The sequence below is a fragment of the Pogona vitticeps genome, chromosome 1 (assembly GCF_051106095.1).
Source record: "Pogona vitticeps strain Pit_001003342236 chromosome 1, PviZW2.1, whole genome shotgun sequence".
NCBI lineage: Eukaryota > Metazoa > Chordata > Lepidosauria > Squamata > Agamidae > Pogona > Pogona vitticeps.
Genome location: NC_135783.1, coordinates 186821419 through 186845278, shown reverse-complemented (window position 1 = coordinate 186845278; position 23860 = coordinate 186821419). Strand labels below are relative to the sequence as shown.

General features: G+C 38.0%; 1 protein-coding gene across 2 annotated transcripts in view; it reads right to left on the bottom strand.

Moving 5' to 3' along the window:
* Window positions 1-4074: 4074 nt before the first annotated feature.
* Window positions 4075-23860, bottom strand: part of STK17B (serine/threonine kinase 17b) — a 31007-nt gene continuing 11221 nt past the window's right edge. For both annotated transcript variants that reach the window (XM_020795306.3, XM_020795307.3), the window contains exons 3-8: window positions 15482-15694; window positions 12973-13117; window positions 11254-11380; window positions 8861-8909; window positions 7451-7630; window positions 4075-6371 (exon numbers count right to left, since the gene is read on the bottom strand). In XM_020795306.3, coding sequence (XP_020650965.2) covers window positions 6086-6371; window positions 7451-7630; window positions 8861-8909; window positions 11254-11380; window positions 12973-13117; window positions 15482-15694 — 1000 coding nt within the window. In that variant the 3' untranslated portion in view covers window positions 4075-6085. The remainder of the gene's footprint in view (window positions 6372-7450; window positions 7631-8860; window positions 8910-11253; window positions 11381-12972; window positions 13118-15481; window positions 15695-23860) is intronic.

Here is a 23860-nt window from a genome sequence, read left to right as displayed (position 1 = left end):
TTGCTACATTACCCCCAAAATAAACTGCAAGAAACAAAATGTTTCTTACATGGAGTGCCACCTGTGCTTTGGAGTATTGCTACATGGAAAAATCAAGATTGCCCAATTTATATTTTTGTTTGTCTGGAATGCACTTTCTGGAAGTCTTGCGCGCTGTAAACATAAAACATCCAAGCACTTCTGAGAAAACTGAAGGCTGTTGTCATGCCAAAGCAAATAGATGGAAACACTGTTCCTTGTATTGAAGACACAGGAATTCCGTTACACATTTTTTCAAGCAGGCCAAGTATCTATTGATGTCAACAGAAGTTCTGTCTATATACAACAGCCCCTACTCATAATCATGTCAAGCTTCTCAATTTCTGTCTTAATTTTAAAGATCAGAAAAGCCACTGAGAAAAAAATCAGTTTCAATTTCTATAGCTCAGTGAGCTGGAGTACCAGGGGTCAGGGGTCATTCCTCACTGTACCTCCTGAGCGAATAGCCAGCTTGTGTAGCCTTGGGCAAGCTGCAAAGTCCCCAAAAGGAAGGAAAGGGAAACTATACTGTATCTGGGTACTTGATATTTAGAAAACCCCATTGCAGCATATCAGCATCATCCTGAAGAACCTCCACTATTTCTTCAGTTTCGGCTCTGCAGCATCTCTTTGGCAAATTACTTTGCTTCCATTTTGTATACACACTGTAATTTGCTATGCTCCATTTATAGTATGCCAACCAATTCACGTTTGCATTGAGTGCCATATATATCTTTCCTCAATAACTACTGTGCACACATCAATACTTTTCTACCAAACATGATTTCACTATATGAATGTCATAGAAACTTTATTTTTAAGTGTTTTTCTTGGTTGCTAGGCCTGTCTCTGCTTACTACTTTTATTGCACTATAATGTTTCATTGTATTATTAACTTTTAACATTTATGTTGCACGTTCACATTATTTTAAGGTTCTCCTGAGCACAGTAACCTCAGTAGAAAAGGAGATTACTATAAATATTGATATATAAAAATATAGTATGATATACAATACATATAATTTCCTTAAATATGCATACATAGTTGAAGCACTGGAATCAGTTACTCTAAGCTGAAATATCCCTGTACTTTTCTTTTAAACCTTGGTTTCTTTTAAAAATGTTGTATGTTTCTCAACTTCCCCTGTGGCAGATTTTTATTCCCCCACTACTGCCAGTGCTAGGGTTCTGTAGATGACAATTGTTAAGGTTAAAGAAGTGATCAGAGCTAGAAGATAGCACAATTTAAAAAAAAATCTCATAGAATATTAACGTGCTATTTGAGCTCCAAGCAAGGTTCCTCGCATTTTTTTACTTCACTTTGTTTCACATGTTCAAGTCAGCAGCAGTACCATTTCATTTCTCTTTTTCACTTTACCTTTTTCTACTATGACATTCTGAGTTTAAATCTGTGACTTTCAAAAGGCTTTCAAAAGAAGGAAATCAATGAAGTCTTCCTGCATCTTGTTATTCAAGAGTGTGTTGAAATGGATACAAGAGTTACATTGCCAATGAAAAAATTTTGCTTCAGGGCACAAGCAAGCATGAGTATATATAGACCCATAAAGCTTGAAGAGCCCATAGGTTCCTTCAGTCTAACCTATCAGATAATACAACAGAGTGGGCTAGAGACAACCTGTGCTACTGTCAGCTGACGGGAGGACAAGAGTTGAAAATCATGGGAGATGCCTATGATTAGTAACAAGTAGAACATAGCACCAAAGGTTCTTGTGCATCATCTGTGTACATTCTGATTCGGGTCTCAGCCAACCAGCCAGCCTTTCCAACCCAATTTTCTGTGGTTATTTTCAGAACAGCACACATCCTTTTGCAGTTGCTCCAGTCTTTCTGTGCCCTTTTGGCTGTTTGGGATTATCCCAAAATTAACCCTTCTCACGTGTTGACCTTCTGTAAAATCCAGGACTTCTCAGAACATGCCGATACTGCCCTTACTTTTCAGTAGCCCCACTAGGATTACCTGTCAAAACTCAGCGCCCGAGTTTGCTATTAAGATTTGCTTTCTGCTTTTTGAAGGGCTTCCTCAAAAGTCATGTTATGTAAAGACTGTATGCTGCTTTATAAGTTCAAGGTTTTTTTTAACTGTTCAAAATTTTTGTTCTACTTAGGAAAGCCCCTCTCCCAGCTTCCCCCGCCGCACTTCCCTTAACTTTCCCCTACATAGTGAGGAAACGGCAAATAAATGGTCGTGGATCAAGCCTTCTCAAGGCCTGAGAAGCTGAGCTTTAGGGGGAATTGCCCTCAAAACATGCTTCTGTTTGCAATAGTAAACCTGTGTTGTACATTGTCTCTAGTCACAGTAACATTTGTGGCCCTGCTCTGCAATTTCACATTTACAACAGCCTTTGCGGACTGGTGGACCTGGATGGGGGCAAATGATTTTCTGGCTTTCTGTCAGACTATTTCCATATCTACCCATCCTTGCTAACACAGATCCCACCCATTCCCTTTTTGATGTGATTAGTCCCTAGACAACCTTGTGTTTAAGTCTTACCCCCATCCCAAAGTTGCTTGTTGTTAGCTGATGTATTTTGCCTCACCCCACAATCCATTGTGGTTTCTACATTTGATCTCACACAAGAAAAACAAAGCCGTGTTGGGCATAAATATATTTGAATCTAGCAGTTGCTTCAGTTTCCACTCAACAGATTAAAGACAGAGCAAATTAAAAATATCCTGAAGTTTTGGAGGAAGAATGGGGACGGGCTGGTCTTAATTAACTGAAATACGACAACTGAGCTGCTGCTTTAATTGTGCCATCTCTCCAAGAGATGAAAAGTCAACAAAATACATATCTGGAGTGCCCTCAAAAGCACACTAGTGTTGAACTAAGAAACTAGAATCCTACCAATTAAAATGGATGTGTTCCCCACATTTTAACTTTTAGTGTAAAATCACCCAGATGGGGAGAGGCTGCCAACTTTCCTTAAACAGAAAAACTTGAGTTACAGTCATGAAACAAATCAAGAACACCGATAGACGTTTCTCCTAATCCAGGTTTTTTTTTTTAGGGCTTGCTTTTTGGCATGCAAGCAGATTTTGCCAAAAACAGCAATTTTTAAAAAATGCTTAAATTGCCATGTGGTGTGGTTAGATATGGCAGTCTTCAAAAACATGGTCAGCTCTTTGATATTACATGTTCAAATTCCAGCATACCTGTGTGAGTTTTTTAATACATACCAACAGGATTCCTGTCAAGAGAGCACTGATTTTTCCAAGGTTCTATCACATGCCTTTTTTTGGACACATACTGCACAACCTGCCCCATTATCTGTTAAGGTGCTTTCTCCATTAGGAGATAAGCTCTAAATACTTAGAACACTTGATATCAAATACAAGAAGCTGACTGTTTAATCAATAGACATGACCAAAATCGGAAGGGATCCATACATTTAGCAGATTAATATATATCTGCTTTGGATGGACGCAACTTCCATTAAGTTAAATTGAGAATACATGGAATCAGAATGTAGCAGGACCTCGGAAACAGATAGGCTTTTTCAACAGTTGGTTTCAAGGATGTGCGGTTGGTGTATGCTCTGTTGTGTATGTTCTATGAATACTTGTGGTCCTGTTTATGGCAGGAGTTGGTACCTCTCACCTGACATGGAAAACGGCTGTGTCAAAATGCTACATCTACAGAGGTTCTGTTTCTTCTGCAGGCTATTAAATAGAAAATATTTTCAAGAAATTTGCATTCATATGAAATGGTCTGTAGGAGGGCTGCTGGTGACAATACTGTACCTGACCAGCTCTAACCAATGTGAATAGTCTCAAAGACATAGTAGAGTGAATGGTATCAACCTTCCAGGCTCATCAAAGCTGCTGAAAGTTCCATTGTCATCCCTGCTCCTGTATTTATCATACCTGCATGGACTGAGCTCTAATAGCATTACTACTGAGTAAGAACAGGGTGTAAGGCACAATGGTGGCTATTCTTAGTGAAATAATGTAAGATCAGGCTCCTCATAATATTGTGTCCATAACCATCTACACCCACTTCTAAAGGCCAATTAATATTCAACGCAAAACAAAGAATTGTAAGAACAATTATAATTCCAACAAAATTATATACAAACTTATATATAAACAAATAAGAAAACTTACAAAATTAGAGATATTTAAACAAAATTTAGAATTTTCAGATTCAAGTTATACCCGGAATGTATATATAAGTTTATAAAATCTGAAACAGTCTATTGTCTAGAGACAAAAGATGACTTGCTTAAAACATTTTTAAAAGTTCTAAGACTAGAAGAAAGAGTAAGAAATGTAAACTTTTAAAAAATACCACAATGGAAATATATTTCTTCTACCATATTTTGTTTTATAAAGTGCTGGTGTAACCATTATTGTGGCATGTTGTTTCACTCTTAGCCTTTCTTCCACAGTAGGAGTATATTTATGGAATAAGAGTTGTGATTTTTTAATAGTCTAAAATTAATACTTGTCAAAATCAAATTAGGATGCAATAATTTGTGATCCCCTAGTTCCCACGTTTTTAATTGACAATCTGAAGAAAATATGGCTTTCAATACTGCATTTCTGCACTGAATTTTTGAATGTGGACTTGAATCTGCACTGTCCTGATAATAAATGTGTACCCCAGCACTTTGGGCTGCAGTGCTAGCCTCACATCTTTCTTTGTGAGATTAAGTTGGCAAAATCAGTAGCACCCTCTATAACTAACCACTGATGCAGCACATGTCAGGACTGGACATTTACTATATTTGTCAAACAATTAGCTGTTCAATGACACAGAACACTGATTCTCTTTTCTATACTTTTTCTCGTTTTCCCTGTGCTGATAAATATTGCTGCATATATGGCTTTAGGCTACAATCCTATCCATGCTTACCTTGAAGTAAGCCTCACTGAACATAGTGGGATTTAACTCTGAATAAACAGGCAAATAAACTTTTGTGCTACAACACACCTATCAGTATTAACATATCTTTGGTGGATGATATCAACGGATATATGAGGGATGGAAATAGGTATAATTCAGGAAAGTAACTTCATGAACTTCATGTGGAGAAGGTAAATTAAAACAGCACATCCGACACCGCATACTTTTGTAAGAAGCTCATTCAATAAAACTAGATTTGCTTGTATGAGCCTTTAAACTTAATTCCAAACCTGCCCTTAAATGATTAACAGCATTGCACAGATTCTCTTAGCAGCATGGTACAAGACATCTATACCACACTTTGTAAAGAAATATCTCAAAATCTTTTCATGGATGGCAACTATAATGTCCTTCATCTTCTTCCATGTTGTTTGTGGGTACAGAAAGCAGAAGGTTTAAAAATTAAATATGCACACTAACTAAACTAGGCATGATAGGTCTGTGGAATGCAAATAATAATTTGGGCGCCACACATGAAAATGACACAATACTCTCCACACTTACCTTTCTGTAAATCCCACTAAGACTACCATTTACTCAAATTCTGAGTAAATGTACAAACAACTGGATTACCAATAATGAAGCTAGTCCAAGTACTTGAGCCTCAGTCAAGGAAAAGCTTCTTTGTAGTACACCTGTATACCAATCAGTCATTGACTGGAATCTTTCAACAGAAGATGACAGCATGAGACTCTTAACGCTAGCCTTAAACAAAAGGAATTACTTCTCTGCTGTGCCAGGTTCACGTAGCTTTCACTCTTTGGCTTTGAACATGGTTATGATGTGTTTATTGAGGCTTTGTTGATGGCATTCAAATATACTTATTCCCAGTTTGCCTATTTTAAACACACCAAAAATCATGTTTGGGACTCAAGGTAAAAAGTGCAAATATACTCAGTTACCTGTTTGCTTCCAAAGACAAGCCACTTCAGGTGCCAAAGACTCCAGTTTCCCAGAGTCAAGCCCATTGCCAGCAATGGCAGCACAAAGAAGGCTCAAAACAAGATCAGTTGAAAGTGCATTTCCAGGATAACATTAACCACAACGCAGTAGTGGACAAGCCACAATCTGAAAACATGTGCCACAGGAGTAGATTAGAGTCCTAAATTCAGTTCAATATAATTGGCAGAAGTGCATTTGTTAACATACAAAGTCTGTTGGGAGTTCTTGGGGATATTGCAAGGAATCATCAAAACGGAATCGTTTGGAGACTGTACTGCTGTCTTCTGGAATATTCTCTTTATCGTCCCGCTCGCTGCATGTACCATTACACATGGGTCTATTATTATTTCTCTCTTCTGTGCACTTGCTCATATGATCATGAGCTGGAGAACAACTGGGGCTTTCTTCAGGACTGTACAAGAAGAAGAAATCTCCTTGTTGAAGCCAAGAGTGGGTCAGACAGGCCTCTGCTGTTGGTCGTTCTCTTAAAATAGAAAAATGAGAAGGCATATATTTAAATGACAGAGCTCATTTGAACATTACAGCCGAGCCATCAAAGGGATGGCTCACCACCACAAGGCCTGTGCCCACTGGTTTCAGTTGGAACTTTATCCTTTGTAAGCAAGAGTTTCTGGCAGAAGACCAACTGGGAGTAAGAGACAGCAAGCCACCCCTCCACCATAGCATACTGCATAGCTTGCCTCCGTTACTACCCACTATCCTGCTCCACCATCCATTTTCTCAAAGGGAACTGCAAATGAAAGACTGCAGTCTGAATGCCACAGATGGTTCTTCTTGCCAGAAATTTCAGACAGTGGAACTTGTTACAAAAGTGGAGCTTCTTACAAAAGAATGCTGGATGAAATAAGCAGTAAGGATCAACAAGAAGTCAAAGAAAGCAAAATAAAAATGCTCTCTCACTCTCTCTATGATGATCCCCTTTCTTTCACTAAAAATACAGATATTCCCCTGCATGCATTGACTTATCACTCTGATAAGAAATCAGATTAGGGCTGCAATACAAAGCTGACATACGAAAGGGACAGCTTCCACTACTCTTCACTGTTTGAAGAGAGATTCTAAACGTGTCAGACATTTTGGATCAGGGAAGAAGGGTAAACAACTTGACAGCAAAGCTCACAGAGTCATGGGGCCATTTATACTGCTGTTCACGTTTATGCTGAGAAAACACTCAGCAGGACAGATAAAAAATAACTCTGATACAGAATCAAATGCTGCTACCTGTTTCACACCATAAAGCTTTGCATAGATTCTGAAATATTATAACAAAGCACACAAAAAGTCTTAAAACCCAATTTCAGAATTGTAAGACTCTGGAAAACAGCAATCATGTTTACATCATTATTGCTAATAAAGCACTTAAAATAAAGAACCAAATAGTATGAGTTTTATCTAAATTAAGCTTGTGATACATTCATACTATAGTCATACTAATATCCTTATCATATGACTTAAGTCTCCTACTTATTCTACGTATTTATACTAAAATAGTACAGAAATTCAATTTAACTTTTTTCTACCCACCTTCAACCAAGTACTTACTCAGGATTTTTAACAAGCAGCTTTTGGATGAAGTCTCTGGCTAACAGTGAAACTGACGCAAATGTTTCTTCTGAATAATCCACATTCACTTGAGAAATATTGAGGTATGTTTCTTGTTTATCTGCTCCCATAAATGGCGATTCGTGTATAAGGAGCATGTATGTGATCACACCTACACTCCTGAAATCAGAAAAGAATACTGTTTTCCTGCTATTATATTTCTTGTGCAATATTTCAGCACTCAGACAGTTTCTTTTGTTCATGTTTTAATGTTGCTCTTATTTTATACAAAACTATGCCAAATAAAGTAAGGTTATAGAGATATTTTCCACATACGAAGACAGAAAGCACAACATTTGCATCTGCTGTGCCTTATAACAAGTATCAGTCAAAATATTTACCAGGGAATCCTCCAAGCTTATTAGCAAAATATAGGGAGCAACAGTCTTTCCATAAGGCCTCCTAGCAGGCATTGCAATTCTCAAATTCTGCCAGAAACCTACAGCCCCAGTAGCACTTCAATCCAGACGTTTCTTGGCTGCACCGAATGAACAGAGACAACTCCTGTACACATTCTTATATTTCTGAAATTGTTTTGGACACCACACCAATTATACTCTCAAGGAACTGAGCCTAGATTCTTAATGTTCCCAAAGAGCTCCAGTATGTGCATCAAAAACTCTACCTTTAATAGATTCCCAGATTTTCAGTCTATTTTAATAAGGCATCAGAGCAAGTGTTAGGGAAACAGTTTACAATTCAGACTTATTGCTGATGTTTGTTTTATTCTTGCTACAGTATTTTGTTATTGTATGGATTTTATCACACAAGGTACCACAAGAGAGCTTCTGTTCTTAAAAGGCGACTTAGAAATATTTTAAATCAAAATAAAAAAAATTACTCTAATTTTAGAAGCAGAGGGAACAAGGCTGTTTCAAGCAAGGGGAAAATCTTTCTACTGCATGATTGATTTAAGGAAGAAGAAAGTATAGGATTCTATTTCTGACACAAAGACTCTAGGGACCACCCTGCTCCTTTAAATCCCTATACATCCTAAAAGATAAAAGAGACACCGGAAACACTGTTCTGTTCTAAATTCATTAATGATCCTCATTCCCTTTCTTTACAGCCAACCGAGCCAACAGCCCACTGACATCACTCTAACTAATCATGATCATGGTTTATTCCTGTACTGTAGGTCAGTGATTCCGAACTTTGGTTAACCCAGGTGGTTCTTGGACTACAACTCTCAGCAACCTCAGCCAGCATAGCAACTGCTCTAGGTGACAAATAAATAGACCAAAAGATGTGTTTTTCAATGAAAAGCAGATTCTACCATCAACATTTGTGCTGAAACTACAATGGCTAACATTTTAAAAGTAATTCTAACTTCCTATGAATTGATCTTACCATATATCTGTTGCTGTAGTAATAGGATCATAGTTTAAGACTTCTGGTGCTGTGAAGACAAAGGGTGATGTTAAGAATAAATAAATAATTCTCTCAAGTGCCTGACTAGCAAGCATGTTTCAGTACATGTATGATAGATAGACACCTAAATGTTACAATTTAGGTTTACCCAAAAAAAAAAAAAAAAAAAAAAGTTAAGGTGTACCCAATCTCTATGGAATGGGTTTTACACTCTCCCTTAGAGAATAACCAGTAGCCCCACCAAGTCTTCTGGAAACTGAGGTCCAACACCATTTGTGGACCCAAGTTTGGAAAAACTGCCCTGGCCCTTTGGCCTTCCAAGTAATATATTTTTCCAGCCCTCTCTCTACCCCACATCCCAACAAAATAAAAAAAGTAAGAAAAATGAAAATTCCTATGAGATTACTAGTTCCTCTCACTGAGGCCTTGGGATGAGTCTCTGTGTGTGGAACTGATCATTTTGGCTATTCACCTCTTTTGGCCTCGAAGCAACTTTTTTTTCCCAATAGAAGTGACCTTGGAAAATGGTCTGTCATCCCCATCTAAAAAATGTCTGGAGGTTCTCCCAAATTTTATTTTATTTTCCACCTTTCTTCCCATTGGTGACCCAAGGCGGTCCACAAGCAATTAAAACAATATAAAAGCACAGTTAAGAACATGAGCTATATTAAGAACAATTAAACAAACCACATTAGAATTCACCAATTAAAAACACTTAAAACCATGCCCACTCAGGTCAGTATACATAGTGGCCCTTACTTGTCCAAGTCAATAAAAGCCTGCCTAGAAAGGAAGATTTTTGTCTGCCAGCAGAAATACAAAATGACCAGCTGTGTCCCCAGACAATTCTGGGAGTTTAGCTGGCCATTTTGTAGGCCTTATATTTTTAGGGTGGCACGAGACGGATGTGGAAGGGGCGGTTCCTTCATCCTACAAGTGGCCCACCCTGGTTGTAGACACAGAGAAACACACAACTGAATCCACAGAATCAAGTCACTGTTATGATATCTTCCCTTACTACCATTTTACTGCCATTTCTTTGCTCTGCCAGTCTATAATAAAACTGCCAGCGCTATGGTGTTTTATTTCATTGCTGAGATTCCTTATCAAACATTCCATCTTTAGTTTCAGCAGTACTTCACTGAACCGTGCCCTCCGCTCTTCACTTCTCATATATTTTGCTTTATTTGCTAAGGGTGATCAATCTACTTCAGTGTAAATAATGTAGAATTGTCAGCTAATAGTAGCATACAGCCCAAATTCAACTGAGTGCTTCTAGTAGTGGATTGGGGGATGATTCACCCTGTCACCTACAGCACCCTAGAGCCCTAGAAACCTGTGCTGGAGGGTTGGAAAACCTACCATAGCAAGTTTTCGGTACAATGGAAGGCTGCAGTGGGGAGAGGGAAAGGGTTGACACTGCTTCAGGTGCTGAAATTAGCCCAGTGTGAGTACATGCCACCAGGATGGGTCCAAAGTCTACCCTCCATCTATGACCGTTGCTGTGCCCATTGGCTACAGCTACAAAGGAAGAGACAAACCCCCCATTTTCTAACAGCTCACTATATCACCTGTTGTTAATGCAAGAATCTTACTATCATAATTTATATGCAGCTGATGTAATCACTTTTTTAAAGTACATTTTCTGTTAATAATAGTTATACCACAGACCTCCAACAAAGTTCCTCATCTTGTCCAAATGTATTTGGCTCAGCAGTGCTGCAGCATATGGTGCTCCCAAACCATTTACTAGCCCCCCAGCTTTCATTCTGTAGCCACCTTGTGACTACTGTTGGGAGCACAATACATAACTTAAATGAAATCAGCAAATATTCTGGTGCAAAAAATACAAGGTCACCTTCAAATAACCACCCTGGGTGTATTATAAAATGCACAGTTACAGCAATTTCATACCACTTCTCCTTCTTGCAAAATCCTGAGTTCTGTAGTTGGTTGAGCTACTGAAAATTCTCTGATGAGTTTCACTGCATTCCCCTGAAGTACAGCACTAGAGCTCTTAAAGCAGAGGAGTCTAAATATCTCCTCAAACTACAGATACGTACTAGAAATCCTTAGGATACAGCTCTGGCAGCTAATACAGTATCAAAAAAATATAACTGAGTAGCTGCAGGCACATGCCCAGACAAATACATTCCTCTAAAACCATGCTTCTCTAAATAGAGAGAATTCAGGTTTCCTAACTACTGCTGCCATTAATTGTGAAAGAACCAAAGATGATGACTCCTCTCTTAGTCAGGATAGCAAAGGGAGTCCCTTCGTGAGTCTAGGGAGCACAGTGCCTAAAATTTATTTTATTAATCAACCCGTATGTGGAAATGCATGCCAATGTATAGGCGTGTACAATGATTTACCTTGATATTCAGGCGTTCCCACAATTTCTCGTAGTTCAATGCAATTGCCAATTTTCCGAGACATACCAAAGTCAACAATTTTGATATCACCAAGGGGACATATACTGCTCAACAAAATATTCTGAGGCTACAATGAAAAAACAAAAATCTGCATTTTCACACAATTCACAATCTATTAAAGAATTTTTTTTTTTTTTGTGATTTGTTCAAAGACTACTGATGGAGTCCCACAATAATCTGCATATCACCAACACAGAGAAGTCACTGAATTTGTTTATTTTATTTTACTACTCTGCCACCTTTCTTCTGGTTTAAATGCCCATGGTGGCTCTCTATTAAACAAGTGCAACTAAAAACATATTAACCTATACTGTTTTACAAATTAAGCATATCACCAGTATTTAAACGTTTTCAATATAAACCCTTTCAGTCTGCCTAAAAGGGAAAGTCCTTGCCTGGTTCCTGAAGGAGTAACTGGGGACCAACCTGGCCCAAGGAAGGTATTCCATAAATGGGAGCTCTCATGGAAAAGGGCCCCTCCTGTGTCTTTATCAAACGTGCCTGTGAAAGCAGCAAGACTGAGAGAGGGGCCAGCTCTGAAGATCTTAAAATCCAGACAGGTTTATATAGGGAGATAGGATGTTTTATCCATGTCTAACTCAAGCCATGTAGGGCTTTATAGGCTATAACAATCATTTTGAATTAGGCTCAGAAATGGACTGGCAGACAATGAATTTATTGTAACATAGGAGTTGTGTGACCCCTTCAACCAGCAGTCAGTAGTCATTAACCACTATTCAGTAATCTGACTACAGCATTTTGAACCAGTTGATGTTTCTAAACACTCTTCCAAGGAAGCCCAACATACAGCACATTACAGTAATCCAGATGGTTTCTTACTGAAAACTCTATTCATTTTATGACAATGAGTCTTAGCCATTTAAAAATCCTACATTAGCAAAATACAGATCAACATATTAAAATTAACATTCTACATTTCCAGCTTACAAGGATTTCTATGGCAGTGAACAAACACAATTTTAAAAAAACATACAATATAAATGCATTCGAAAGCCAAACAGCATATGAAACTGTTGCCTTGACATCGCTCGTTGATTAAGTTGCTATCATGATTTCCTTATCTCTGCACTTTATTCACTCTCATTTATAACACAAACTATGATATCCAATGTAATGTTGCTGTAAGATCTTTGTGCCAATAATGGCTATAAATACAAATGCCTTAAAAGTGCCTGTAATAATTTTATCTACTGCAGAATGTAACCAACTTGCAACCTTCGACACATCAGTAGAGTCTACCTATGGTTACTCCTTGCCACTGGCTTCTTTGGTCTAGTAAATTATAATAATGTGCTACTTCACTCTAAACATTTTCAACATTTATTTTTTGGTTGTTGTTGTTATTAATGAATAGAGGTGGCTATACAGCTCAATGAGTTAGGTTTCTAGCTGCGGAACCAGAGGTTGGGAGTTTAGATCCTCACTGTGCCTCCCTAAAGAGCCAACCTCTATATCCTTGGGAAAGCTGCATAGTTCCAGGATTCATCCAGCAGCAGGAAATAGAGAACCATTACCTGGAAAATCTTGGAAAGAGTCACCATAAGTTGCAATCAACTTGATGGTATTTAGTTATTATTATTGGGTTATAAATGCAAGTGCATACATAAGAGAGTATTTAATATTCATACATTATATTACCTTTAAATCAAGATGGACAATATTGTTCTGATGCAGATGAGAGATGCCTTCGAGTATTTGTCGTACAAGCCTAATAATATCAGTTTCATGTATGGTTTCTTCTAGGTCAGGAAGACATAAATTAAATATCTCTCCTCCAGCGGCACTAAAAAAATTATGCACAAAAAGAAGTTTAAACATCTCACTTTCAAATGTGAAAATCTCCGGTCTACACACAGAGATCAATTTAGCTAAATAGTAGATCGTAATAGCTATATTGTTTTATAGTTAATAATCCTTTGATATGAATATGCCTTCAAATATTGTTTAAGTTAAATGACACTGGTGAAGGTGCACGAAAAACTATAAGCATCTGTTTAGATTTTTCTACGCTTTGGATAAGAGCAAATTATCTCTGAGGGAAAACAAAAACCAGTGATACACACAAAATCATATGCAAGCTTCACATTTGTGAGCTCAGTTAAATGGCATCCCTTTCAAGAATGCCAACAGATACCAGAAAACAAAGAAACAGGTTTTAATAGAAATTGAAATCTCAGCACAGTGTGTTACTGACCACAAAGGAAACTCATGTTTTATTTGCAAAGTAACAGACTTCCAAACTAAACAGGAAAAAAAGCAAGAAAACACACTATGTTGCCAAATAGTAAGATAGTTTATTTTCTGTGAACCATCTAGGAATGCCCCTTGAATGCAACACAAAGTGCTTTTATCCTGGACCACTTTTCACCTAAGAATCTTAAAAGTACATGCCACCTACTATGAACTGTTCATTGGCCACATCTTTTCAAGATATGCTAAAAATTATCCCTTGTATTTTTTTGAATTACATTTTGATTTTGGCACTATCGCCACATACCTTGCCCAACATGCTCTTATTGAGTTACAGTATTTTAAAGATTCAAAGGCATTTTGAGACAAGATGAAAACAAAATGAATGCCAGGCATTGCACTGACAAAATTTATTCCATTTTATCCCAAGATTCACATGCACACATCCAAGTGCTCATACTCAGACAGACACACACAGAGAGAGAGAGAGAGAGAGGGAGAGAGAGAAAAAAAAATAATGTGAGTGAGGAAGATAGTATTTCTGCAGCTTTGTTTAACTGTACCTCCTACTGCTAGGGCAGATGGCCACATGGTTATTTGTACATAACTGATATTGAACAGATATTACACAAGACTGAGGTATGCTTTCTAGGCCTGAGGCCGTTTGCTTGTTTCTAGGTAGATTTTTTCAGAGCTTAAATGTCTTTTGGTGGGAAACATCCCAGTTTGTAAGAATTACATCTGACACACACACACACCACAAACTTTGCTTGCACCCTTTAGTCCCATCTGCTGCTAGAATGCAGCCATGGCCTCTCCTATGCTGAGATATATACAACTCGAACATTTGGAAGATGCCTCCCCCATGCACCCTTATGTGTTATCGAAAGCACCATTCTATGCTACCATTTCTTGTTCGAAAACTATTAACCTGCACTACTGTGTCTGCTATGAAGCCTCTGAAGGAAGTTTTTTTAAAACTCTGTTTTGTGGAACTGCTAGTCTTTCAAACTGAACCTGAATAAAAAGCATCCCAAATAGAGGCTACTAATTGCAGAAACTCTTCCCATAGCAATATTCCACCGAGACGTACAGAAAATGCAGCCAGATTATGCCTCCATGCAAGAATACTTGTGAGCAGAGACAAACAGAAGGCAAGTTCTGCTGTTCTGCACAGAAAACTACTCCTTGCCCTGAAGGACTTTGGACAGGTATCTCAGAGCCTCACCTAGAGCTCTATCCATACCTAGGGCAATGACCTTTTGGTGGTTATGACTACAAGTACAGTGGTGCCTCGCTTAGCAACGTTAATCTGTGCAGCAAAAATCGTCGCTAAGCGATTTTTAAAAGCCGATGGAAACGCATTTAAACCCCTTCAATGCGTTCCCACGGGCTCTTAAACTAACCTTAAGCGAAAATCCTCCATTGCGGCGGCCATTTTTGGTGCCTCTAAAGCGAGGCAACACAGCGGGCGGCCATTTTGGAACCGCCAATCAGCTGGCCGAAAATGGGGCATTTGCGATGATCGTTTCCCCGCAATCATCGCAAAGGCCCCGCCGATCAGCTGGTGAAAATGGGGCGTTTGCAATGATCGCTTCCCCGCGATCATCGCAAAGCAAATTTTCCCCATGGGGCCATCGCAAAGCAATCGCAAAAACAGCATCGCAAAGCGATTTCTTCGCTATGCGGAGCAATCGCTATACGAGGCACCACGGTATTACCACAACAAAAAAGGTGAGTTAACAATGGCCTACCACCACCCACCAAAAGGTTTCCACGTTACTCATGAGAAAGCTGACAGGAAAAAAATGATTCCTTTGAAATGGAGTGCTGGAGAATAGCTTTGCAGATACCCTGGACTGCCAGAAAGATGAACAAGTGAGTAATGGTTGGTCAACTGATACAAACAACAAATCCATTAATGGAGCTATCAAACATAGTGATGATGTATACTTACTATTCCAATACTAGAATGATTTCATGTGTTGTTTCATACACTTCATGGAGATTTACTACACGGGGACTTGGCTTTGTTACTTCTAGAACAGCAATTTCATGCAGGATCTCTGCTTTGCAGTCTTGGCCTCTTCTCCTCTTTTTCAAAAACTTAGCTGCATACTCCTGGCCTGTGGATTTTGCAATACATTTTCTAACTACAGCAAATTTTCCTCTGTAAAAAGAAAGAAAGGGCACTTGTGAATGGCTGTTTTATGTATATGATTTGTTTTTGTCATAGTTATAAATAAATAAAAAAATATTTTAAAAAATAAAATAAAAAAACAAAATAAAACATGAACAGACTGATCTAGGAATTTTGGCCACTGTTTTGGCAAACAACGGACAAAACCCTATTGGTTATTCACACCAGCAAAATTCAGCTGCAAATTGCCACTAGTTAACAAGTCACCAGTTTATTCCTCATCATATCCCAGTCACATGAACTGATGTGCAACAAGGAATACAGGCAATTACTGGTGGCAATTCATCACTGTGATTCATACCACTCCATGTATGTCAGTGTAAACACACAATAGGAATCTGGCTGTTCAAATATTTTAAAATTATCCTAATATCACAGCTTTGGCTCAATAAAAATAGACATGTATTTCTGCATCAACTACTTTGCCTTATCTAGACCAACCCACCCTATCCAACTCAACTGGACCATAATGCCCACCAACTCAATCTACTGTGACCATTGCTGCTGATGAGAGTTACAGGGTAACACATTTGGAAAACACCAATTTTTGGAAGGCTGATCTAGACCCAATGATTGTAAAGTAAACAGTGCTTTGGTCACAGTCTGCAACATGAAAGAATAAAATATCAATACCTTGAATAATTCACCAGTCCTCATCACAGCAGCTCTGCCAGCAATAAAACCTGAAAATCTGTATCCCCTTAGAACATATGCCAAGATTTGTTCTAGCTTTGCTAAACAAATCCTGATTTTTATACCACCATCCAGAAGTGCGTAACTAGCAGTATTTTCAGATTAACTACTCTGAATACATTGTCTTATTTACTATAAACCTATGCAAACACTTTAGATCAGGTTTTCTACATTTATTTTTCTTCTGCTTTGTACTATTCTGTTGCACAGACTTTCAGTTTTCACAGCCATCCACAAAGATGTCACAGAGATACTGTCATACTATGTAAAAATCATTATCTCCTCAAAATCTATGCCAAGAATTCATAATGTTCCATACCATGCTATGAAACGGAGACTACTCAATGTACAATAGCTTATCTAGTCAGGATTCCTAATAAATACTCTAAAAGTTCAGCAACTAATAAATACTCTAAAAGCAAGGCAACTTCTCAATCTAAGCCAAAGGGCTGTATCAGTTTTGTAGTACTTTTTGCCACTCAGCACAGTCTTCATACTTCCATACATGTGCATAACACATCCAGTTGGCATTGTTATTAAACATCTCTCAAGCTCAGTCATAAACTCCGCTGGATGGCTAAATTAATTCTCATATCCTCTCATACCAAATCTTCATTTCCTTCATCCTACTCCATCCCAATCCTGTTTCTAATCTTTCAGGAACTTGAATTCCAGGAGCATATTGTACCATATTATGTAAAGAAAGATAACAACTGCATGTTCACTTAGAGCAGGCATGTATTCCAAGTGCAAAATTTGGATGCTGTTTTCTTTAGGGTGAGAAATGCTACCTTTCAAAGACTACCATTTGGTATGCAGCTTGGCTACTTAAATTCTACAGAGGAGAATGGAATTTTTTAAAAAAAAACCTATCTGCAGCATTAAAGCTACAGATATACAAGGTAAATACTACTGTACTTGGGTAAATAAACTTATTTAGGAGATCACTAACTCTAAGGCAGGCTTGTCCAACCTGCGGCCCGAGGGCTGCATGCGGCCCAGGTCAGCTCGTAATGCGGCCCAGTGCAATTTTTTATTTTTAAAGAAATTCTGAAGTTTCAAGATACACTGCCGGCGCTTGCGGCCGGAATTTGGCCAGGGCATGTCACAACAGTAGAGGGGGAGAGAGGGAAGGAAGGAGTGAGAGGGGAGGGGACAGGGGGTTGACTGACTGCATTGCGCCATCCCCGTCAATAGGTGGACCCCCACCCGGCCCCATAAAGCCGCCGGAGTCGAAGCTGACAGCCTTTGCTGTCTGAGATCGCAGCTGCTGGTAAGTGCGCTTGGAGCGGGGCTGCGGAGGATGCCCCCCCATGCGGCCCAAACCAAATTTTCATCTTGTAATGTGGCCCAGGGAAGGTGAAAGGTTGGACACCCCTGCTCTAAGGCTTTTTTAAAGCAAACATTCTTAATTAACAAGAAATGGCATAGAATAATCAAGACAGTATTTTTAACTGTACTCAGCTAATACCCAAAGTACGTCATAAAAGCTATGTTAAAATGTGCTAAGACTACTGAAATCTGTTGATGAATTAAAATATTGTGCAAATGAAATGTACTAGGTACATAAAAGATAGTGCTATATTTAAGAACAAGGTACAAGAAACCATTTTAAAGTGCTGTAAAAGCATTTCATTATGCTTCACTCCACCCTATGACACAGTTTTAATGACAAACGTATTTAATACAGAGCAGGTAAACACTTCATGGTTCCCATGGGAATTATATTATTCCTCTCTGCTTTATTGCCTTTTTTGTTGAAGTTTTTAAATGCTTCTATGTGTTCCTCTCCTAATGTGATATATGCCATTTTTTAAACTAACAATGCCCTTCTGCATTCTACATAAGACAAAAAGGGCAATCTCTATGCAAAAGAATTATTGGATATAAACCCAAAAACCTGTTTCAAAGCATTTCAATCTACCTGTATCATCTTTGAATGACCCAATTTGAAAAACACACACTACAAATCAAGATTGGAAAGAAAAGCAGCTACGATAAGGTATATACAGATACTAGAAACTCACTTAAACTGCTGAATCTCAATCAAGGGTTTTTAAGTCATGAACAATCCTACACTGATCCTTACAGTCTGCCATTTCTGTCAACGCCATCACTACCCTGAATTTTTTCAGTCTAATAGTGTATTCCATTACTGTCTCTTTGTCCATTATCTGTTTCCCCATCTTTTCATGGGGCCATATATAAATACAACAGTCAAATAGTCTCACTCATCTGTTTGAGGAAATGAATTTGATCCATAAAAGCTCACATTAAAATTTGCTTGCTTTTTATTTATTTATTTATTTATTTATTTGATTTTTACCCCGCCCCTCTAGACCATGTCTACTTTTTAATCTGACATGAGAAAGTATTTCTCTGACATAAACAGATCTCCTTCAGAAACAGTTTCGAGAACATTTAATGCAAATGTGGCTTAAATTGTGCTTTGATTTTCAACACAGATAGGTCTTACATCCTTAACAAAACACTAAAGGTCAAAGTTACTATATTACTGCAACAAAACACAAAGAATATGCATCTATAGCTAGCTAATTAGCTGCAGGGTCGGTTCCAGAGCTCCACTGGAAGGACAGACTGGTAAACCACATCTGAGTGCTTTATATGTAGAAAACCCTGAGAGGGTTGGCACATATGGTGTATCAATTTAAAAGTACATAATTGTTTTTTGTGTGTTTGTTTGTTGTATGCTCATTTTTCTTTCTTCCCAATTGCTAGATGATAAGATGAAACACTCTCAGTTCAAAAGTGGAAAATACCTAAAATGTCTCAAGGCAGGGATTCTACTTTCAGCAGTCAAAGCAAAAGATTTGAAAGAACAGTGGTATCCATGTGTGTTTAAATGTGAAAGAGAGGGGGAACACAGATATCTAACAATAGGACAGGACTCCAGCTTTTGGCAAGGGTCAGAGACAAATCCTACCTCAGACTAGCTGAGGAACACCAGATTACACTGGCACCTACAATACTTAAAACTTTCTTAACAAGCCCCATCACAAATTAAAGCAAAGTGTGCAGAGTAGAACACCAAGTACAGTACACCTCAAAGTCTTCACACAAAATCCCATCCTGAAATGTAAGCAAGAAACTAATCATACCAATGTTGTCTCCTTACCAGATGTTTAACTGCAGAACCAAAAATATGGGTTGATAAGTTTCTGTTTTTAGAAGAAAACCACATGTTACTAAACAACCAAACTGACCTTTGAGGAAGTAGAGAAGAATGTATCCCCTTAGCCAAGTTATAAATGCCTAAAAAACAGGATTTCGATTTCAGCATTAATGTTTATAGTAATGCCCAGAAATACAACAGTGAAGTGTTTAAGACTAAACTGGGAGCAGAACCAGATCTTTCCAACAACTAGAAGACAATGAAATGAAAAGTGTATATCCTTGGACGTATAAAAAGCTTATCCAAAGCACAATTGGGCCATCAACGGTCATCCCATAGAGCAGGTTTCCAGCTACAAATACTTGGGCATAATCTTTCACGTCTTGGGTTCCTGGGCTCCCCACATAAAACATGCAGCACTGAATGTTCATAAAAGTGTGGCGGCATTCACAAGATTTTTTCACACCAAAGGGGGGGGGGTCACCATATCCCCTCAGCCGTTCAGGTTTACAAGGCTAAAATTGTTGCTCAAATGCTCTATGGGTGCCAATTGTTTGCTTTATCTGACCTACGTCCTCTTGAGGTAGTTCAAACCAAATTTTTGAGATCTATTCTGACTTTGCGCCCCTGTACACCTAATGTAGCCCTTTGTTTGGAGACTGCCTAATCGCCATAAGAGGACACGTGAAAGTCCACATGTTTAATTACTGACTAAAGCTTCTCTTCTCTCCAGAAGGCTTGGCACAGATGTCACTTTTTGACTCCCTTCAATCAGAATGGAAACTACAACTTACAAGAGAAATAAGGCAAATGGGCTTTTCCACCAATGTTCTTTTGGCGATGGGGCATGTCGGCGCTAAAGCACTCAAACAAAGAACCTGGGACATAGAACTTCAAGAGCACATGAGCCAGTCAGGCAAATACAGTGTTGTCACTAATAATGCCTTTACAATATCTTCATATTTGACTAGCACAATGTCAACAAAGACCAGAAGAGCCTTCACATTAGCGAGACTTACTGTTTTACTCTCTAAGCTCATGAAGGGAAGATTTCAACATATACCTATCTCAGATTGCTTGTGTCTGTGTAATGATGGCCAAGTGGAAACTGTAGGTCATGTTTTACTGTACTGTCTTTTCTATAGAGATCTACGCACCAACCTCCTGAGCCCAATCATTCTCAGATATCCAGGGAAACCTGATGAATTCTACATCAAGCTACTTCTTTCTGATCAAGATTCCCTTACTACACGCTCTGCAGCAAAATTTTGTGCAGCAGCAATGGCACAGCGTTCCCTTATAGTATCCTGAGTTCACAGGTTGACTGGCTCTAGCATGAGGGTGGTTTATTGTCTAGCGTAGAGAAATTTTGTGGTCCCAACCGAAGGGAGGAAATATTTATAGATCTTTACAAATATGTAGGAAGGACTCCCTATAACCCAATAACCCTGTCCAAATCAGTTTGCCCTAGACGATCCAACGGTTCAAAGGATAGCTATAAAATGCTGTATTTGAGTCTCCTCATATTTTACAACCAGTACACAATTATTTGCTGTACACTTTTTAAATTACATTTTATATATTTTAACCATATAATATGCTGCTTATGTATAAGCTGCATGAAAATACAACACTCAGAATTAGATGCAACAAGCAAGGACACTTGTCTGATAAAGTTCCTACCTATAATGGTGTGAAGCATGGGTGTATATTAGTTCCAATGTTATTTAATTTTTATATCAATAGTAACAGCACTCAGCCATCCAGAGTTCCATCCCCCCAAACTAGCCAATAGACATATATCCCTTCTGTTATATGTAGATGATGCAGTCCTAATTTCACAGACACCAATAGGACTAAAGAGAGCATTACACGCTCTTGTGCAATACTGTAAAGAGGAAATGCTACAGATAAATTACTCGAAGACCAAAGTTTTAGTGTTTGCTCAGAGGCCCAGGATCTATAAGTGGTTAACTGATCAGCATGAGATAGAACAAATTAAGGCTTATAAATATTTGGGCGTCGTCTTTCAATATAAAGGAAACCAAAAAGCCCATGTAAACAATGTGGTACAAGCAGCACAAAAATCTAGCCTTGCTATACTAAAATTCTTCTATTCAAAGGGAGGTCATTACATTCCAGCTGCACCAAGATTGTTTCAGGCCAAATCCCTAGTCAGCTCTTGTTTGGGGCACAATTGGGCCCCTATTCTTCATTCATCCAGTTAGAAGTTCAAGTTCATTTATCCAGTTAGAAGTTCAATCTAAATTTGTGAGGGCTATCTTACAAGTTCCAAGAGGGATATCCAATGCAGCCCTTAGACTTGAAGTGGGCTACCTGAAGGTTGAAGCCAGAGCTTGGCTGGCTATTTTTAACTTTTGGCTAAAACTAACCTTTCAACCAATTGGACTGACTTCACTGGTATTACAGGATAACCATCAGTCACGTTGGAAGAGAGCAATATACCATAAAGTCAACAGATACAGCTATTTAGAAGAAAGTATCCAACAAATGAGATACATTAAGGTCAAGAGTAATCTTAGGCAGCATATTATTGAGACAGAAAGGCATCAAGACCTTGGTATTATCAGAAATAGGTTTATACTTGACAATGCACTGCTCCCACCCAAACCGGCTAAATATCTCTACTTACCCTCAACACCTAAACAACGCAAAGCTCTTACTCTGGCCTGCTTCAATGGACTTCCATCAGCAGTCCAGGAAGGGAAGTATAACAACACCCCTTATACTCAGCGTTTATGCCTCTGTAACTCTGGTGAGACCGAATCTATCTCCCATGTGTTACTTCATTGTGCTTTTTATTCTGGCATTCGAAAAATTCTTGTTAACCCTTACATAAGGACATTTCCTGGAGGATCAGAAGCACATTACACACTGCTTTTGCTGACAGGGCGATGCCCTGGCAGATACACTGGGCTAAACCAAAATTCAGATATGCTGTGCTGCTGCAATCAAAATCCGTGAAGGAAAGGTTCCACCTAAAGCGCAGCTATAATATCTGTAAATTGGTGTATATCAATTTGGTATAATGACCACACGGGCTCTATGAGCTTCAAAGTAACAATTCTATCATTCTATGCAAGGTGCAATAGCCCATAGATAAGGCCTATGATAGAGAGGCAGGAGATATTTAGTAAGATGTCTGAATATAGTTTTATATACATATGTATATAGATGTTTTTAGTGCTTTCAGATTGATTTTATGTCTCCTAATTTAAATAATGTTCCTTACTCTTGTTGGTCAATGACCGTAATAAAACATTATTATTATTATTATTATTATTATTATTATTATTATTATTATTATTATTATTATTATTATTATTATTATTATTATTATTATTATTATTATTATTAACTACATAATATGTTTTATGAACTGGCTGTACGCTTTTAAAATTTAAAATTTTAACCACATAATATATTTTATGAACTGACTATACATTTTTAAACTGCATTTTATATATTTTAGCTAGATAATATGTTTTATGAATTGGTTGTATATTTTTAAATTGCATTTTGTATATTTTAGCCATAAATATGCTTTATGAGCTGGTCACCTGACTGTAATAAATAAATTCATTCCTTATCCAAAGCCATATTTTGGGGTATTTATAAGTTTCCACCCCAACCATTAGCCTTTGGGCTCAGGGAAAATACAATATTACATTAAATAATATTACATTAAAATGTAAAAGCATAGTTAAAATGTTCCTATTCCTAAGCATTGCCAATTAAAATTCAGCTTAAACAAAGAAGTTGCTAGTTACTTTGGAAAAAAGTCCATATTTGGACCAACCACTTAACATACTATTCTATAAGTCAACACTAAATGTAATTCTCAAAAGCAACATCAAGGTGCTGTTTTTAAAAAAAATCAATAGCCTAGTGTGTGCATAAGGTGAGATTTCCACATATAAATCTTACAGATATAAAAAAGGGGTAAAAGTATTAGAGAATGTAAAATATCTTACTATCACATGGGAAAAATCCCCCAAATATATTTGCCAGAATCCTATTGTTGCTTCATGCTTGTGAAAGGAAAACCATGCAAATCTTAGCAGCAAATTTCCCTTCATAATGATTTACTGGTTGCATTCCTGGGCATGTGTCTGAGGATATAATAACCAGCACCTGGATAAGTGGCATTCTGCTACCAATACTTGTGCAGTTTCCATTACACGGGTGTAAACTGGAAACAGCATTCTGGCCATAATTTCTTTTAAGGAATTTCCATTTATAAGGATGGATTCAGATTAAAAGAACCTGCTGCAATTAACATTACTTTT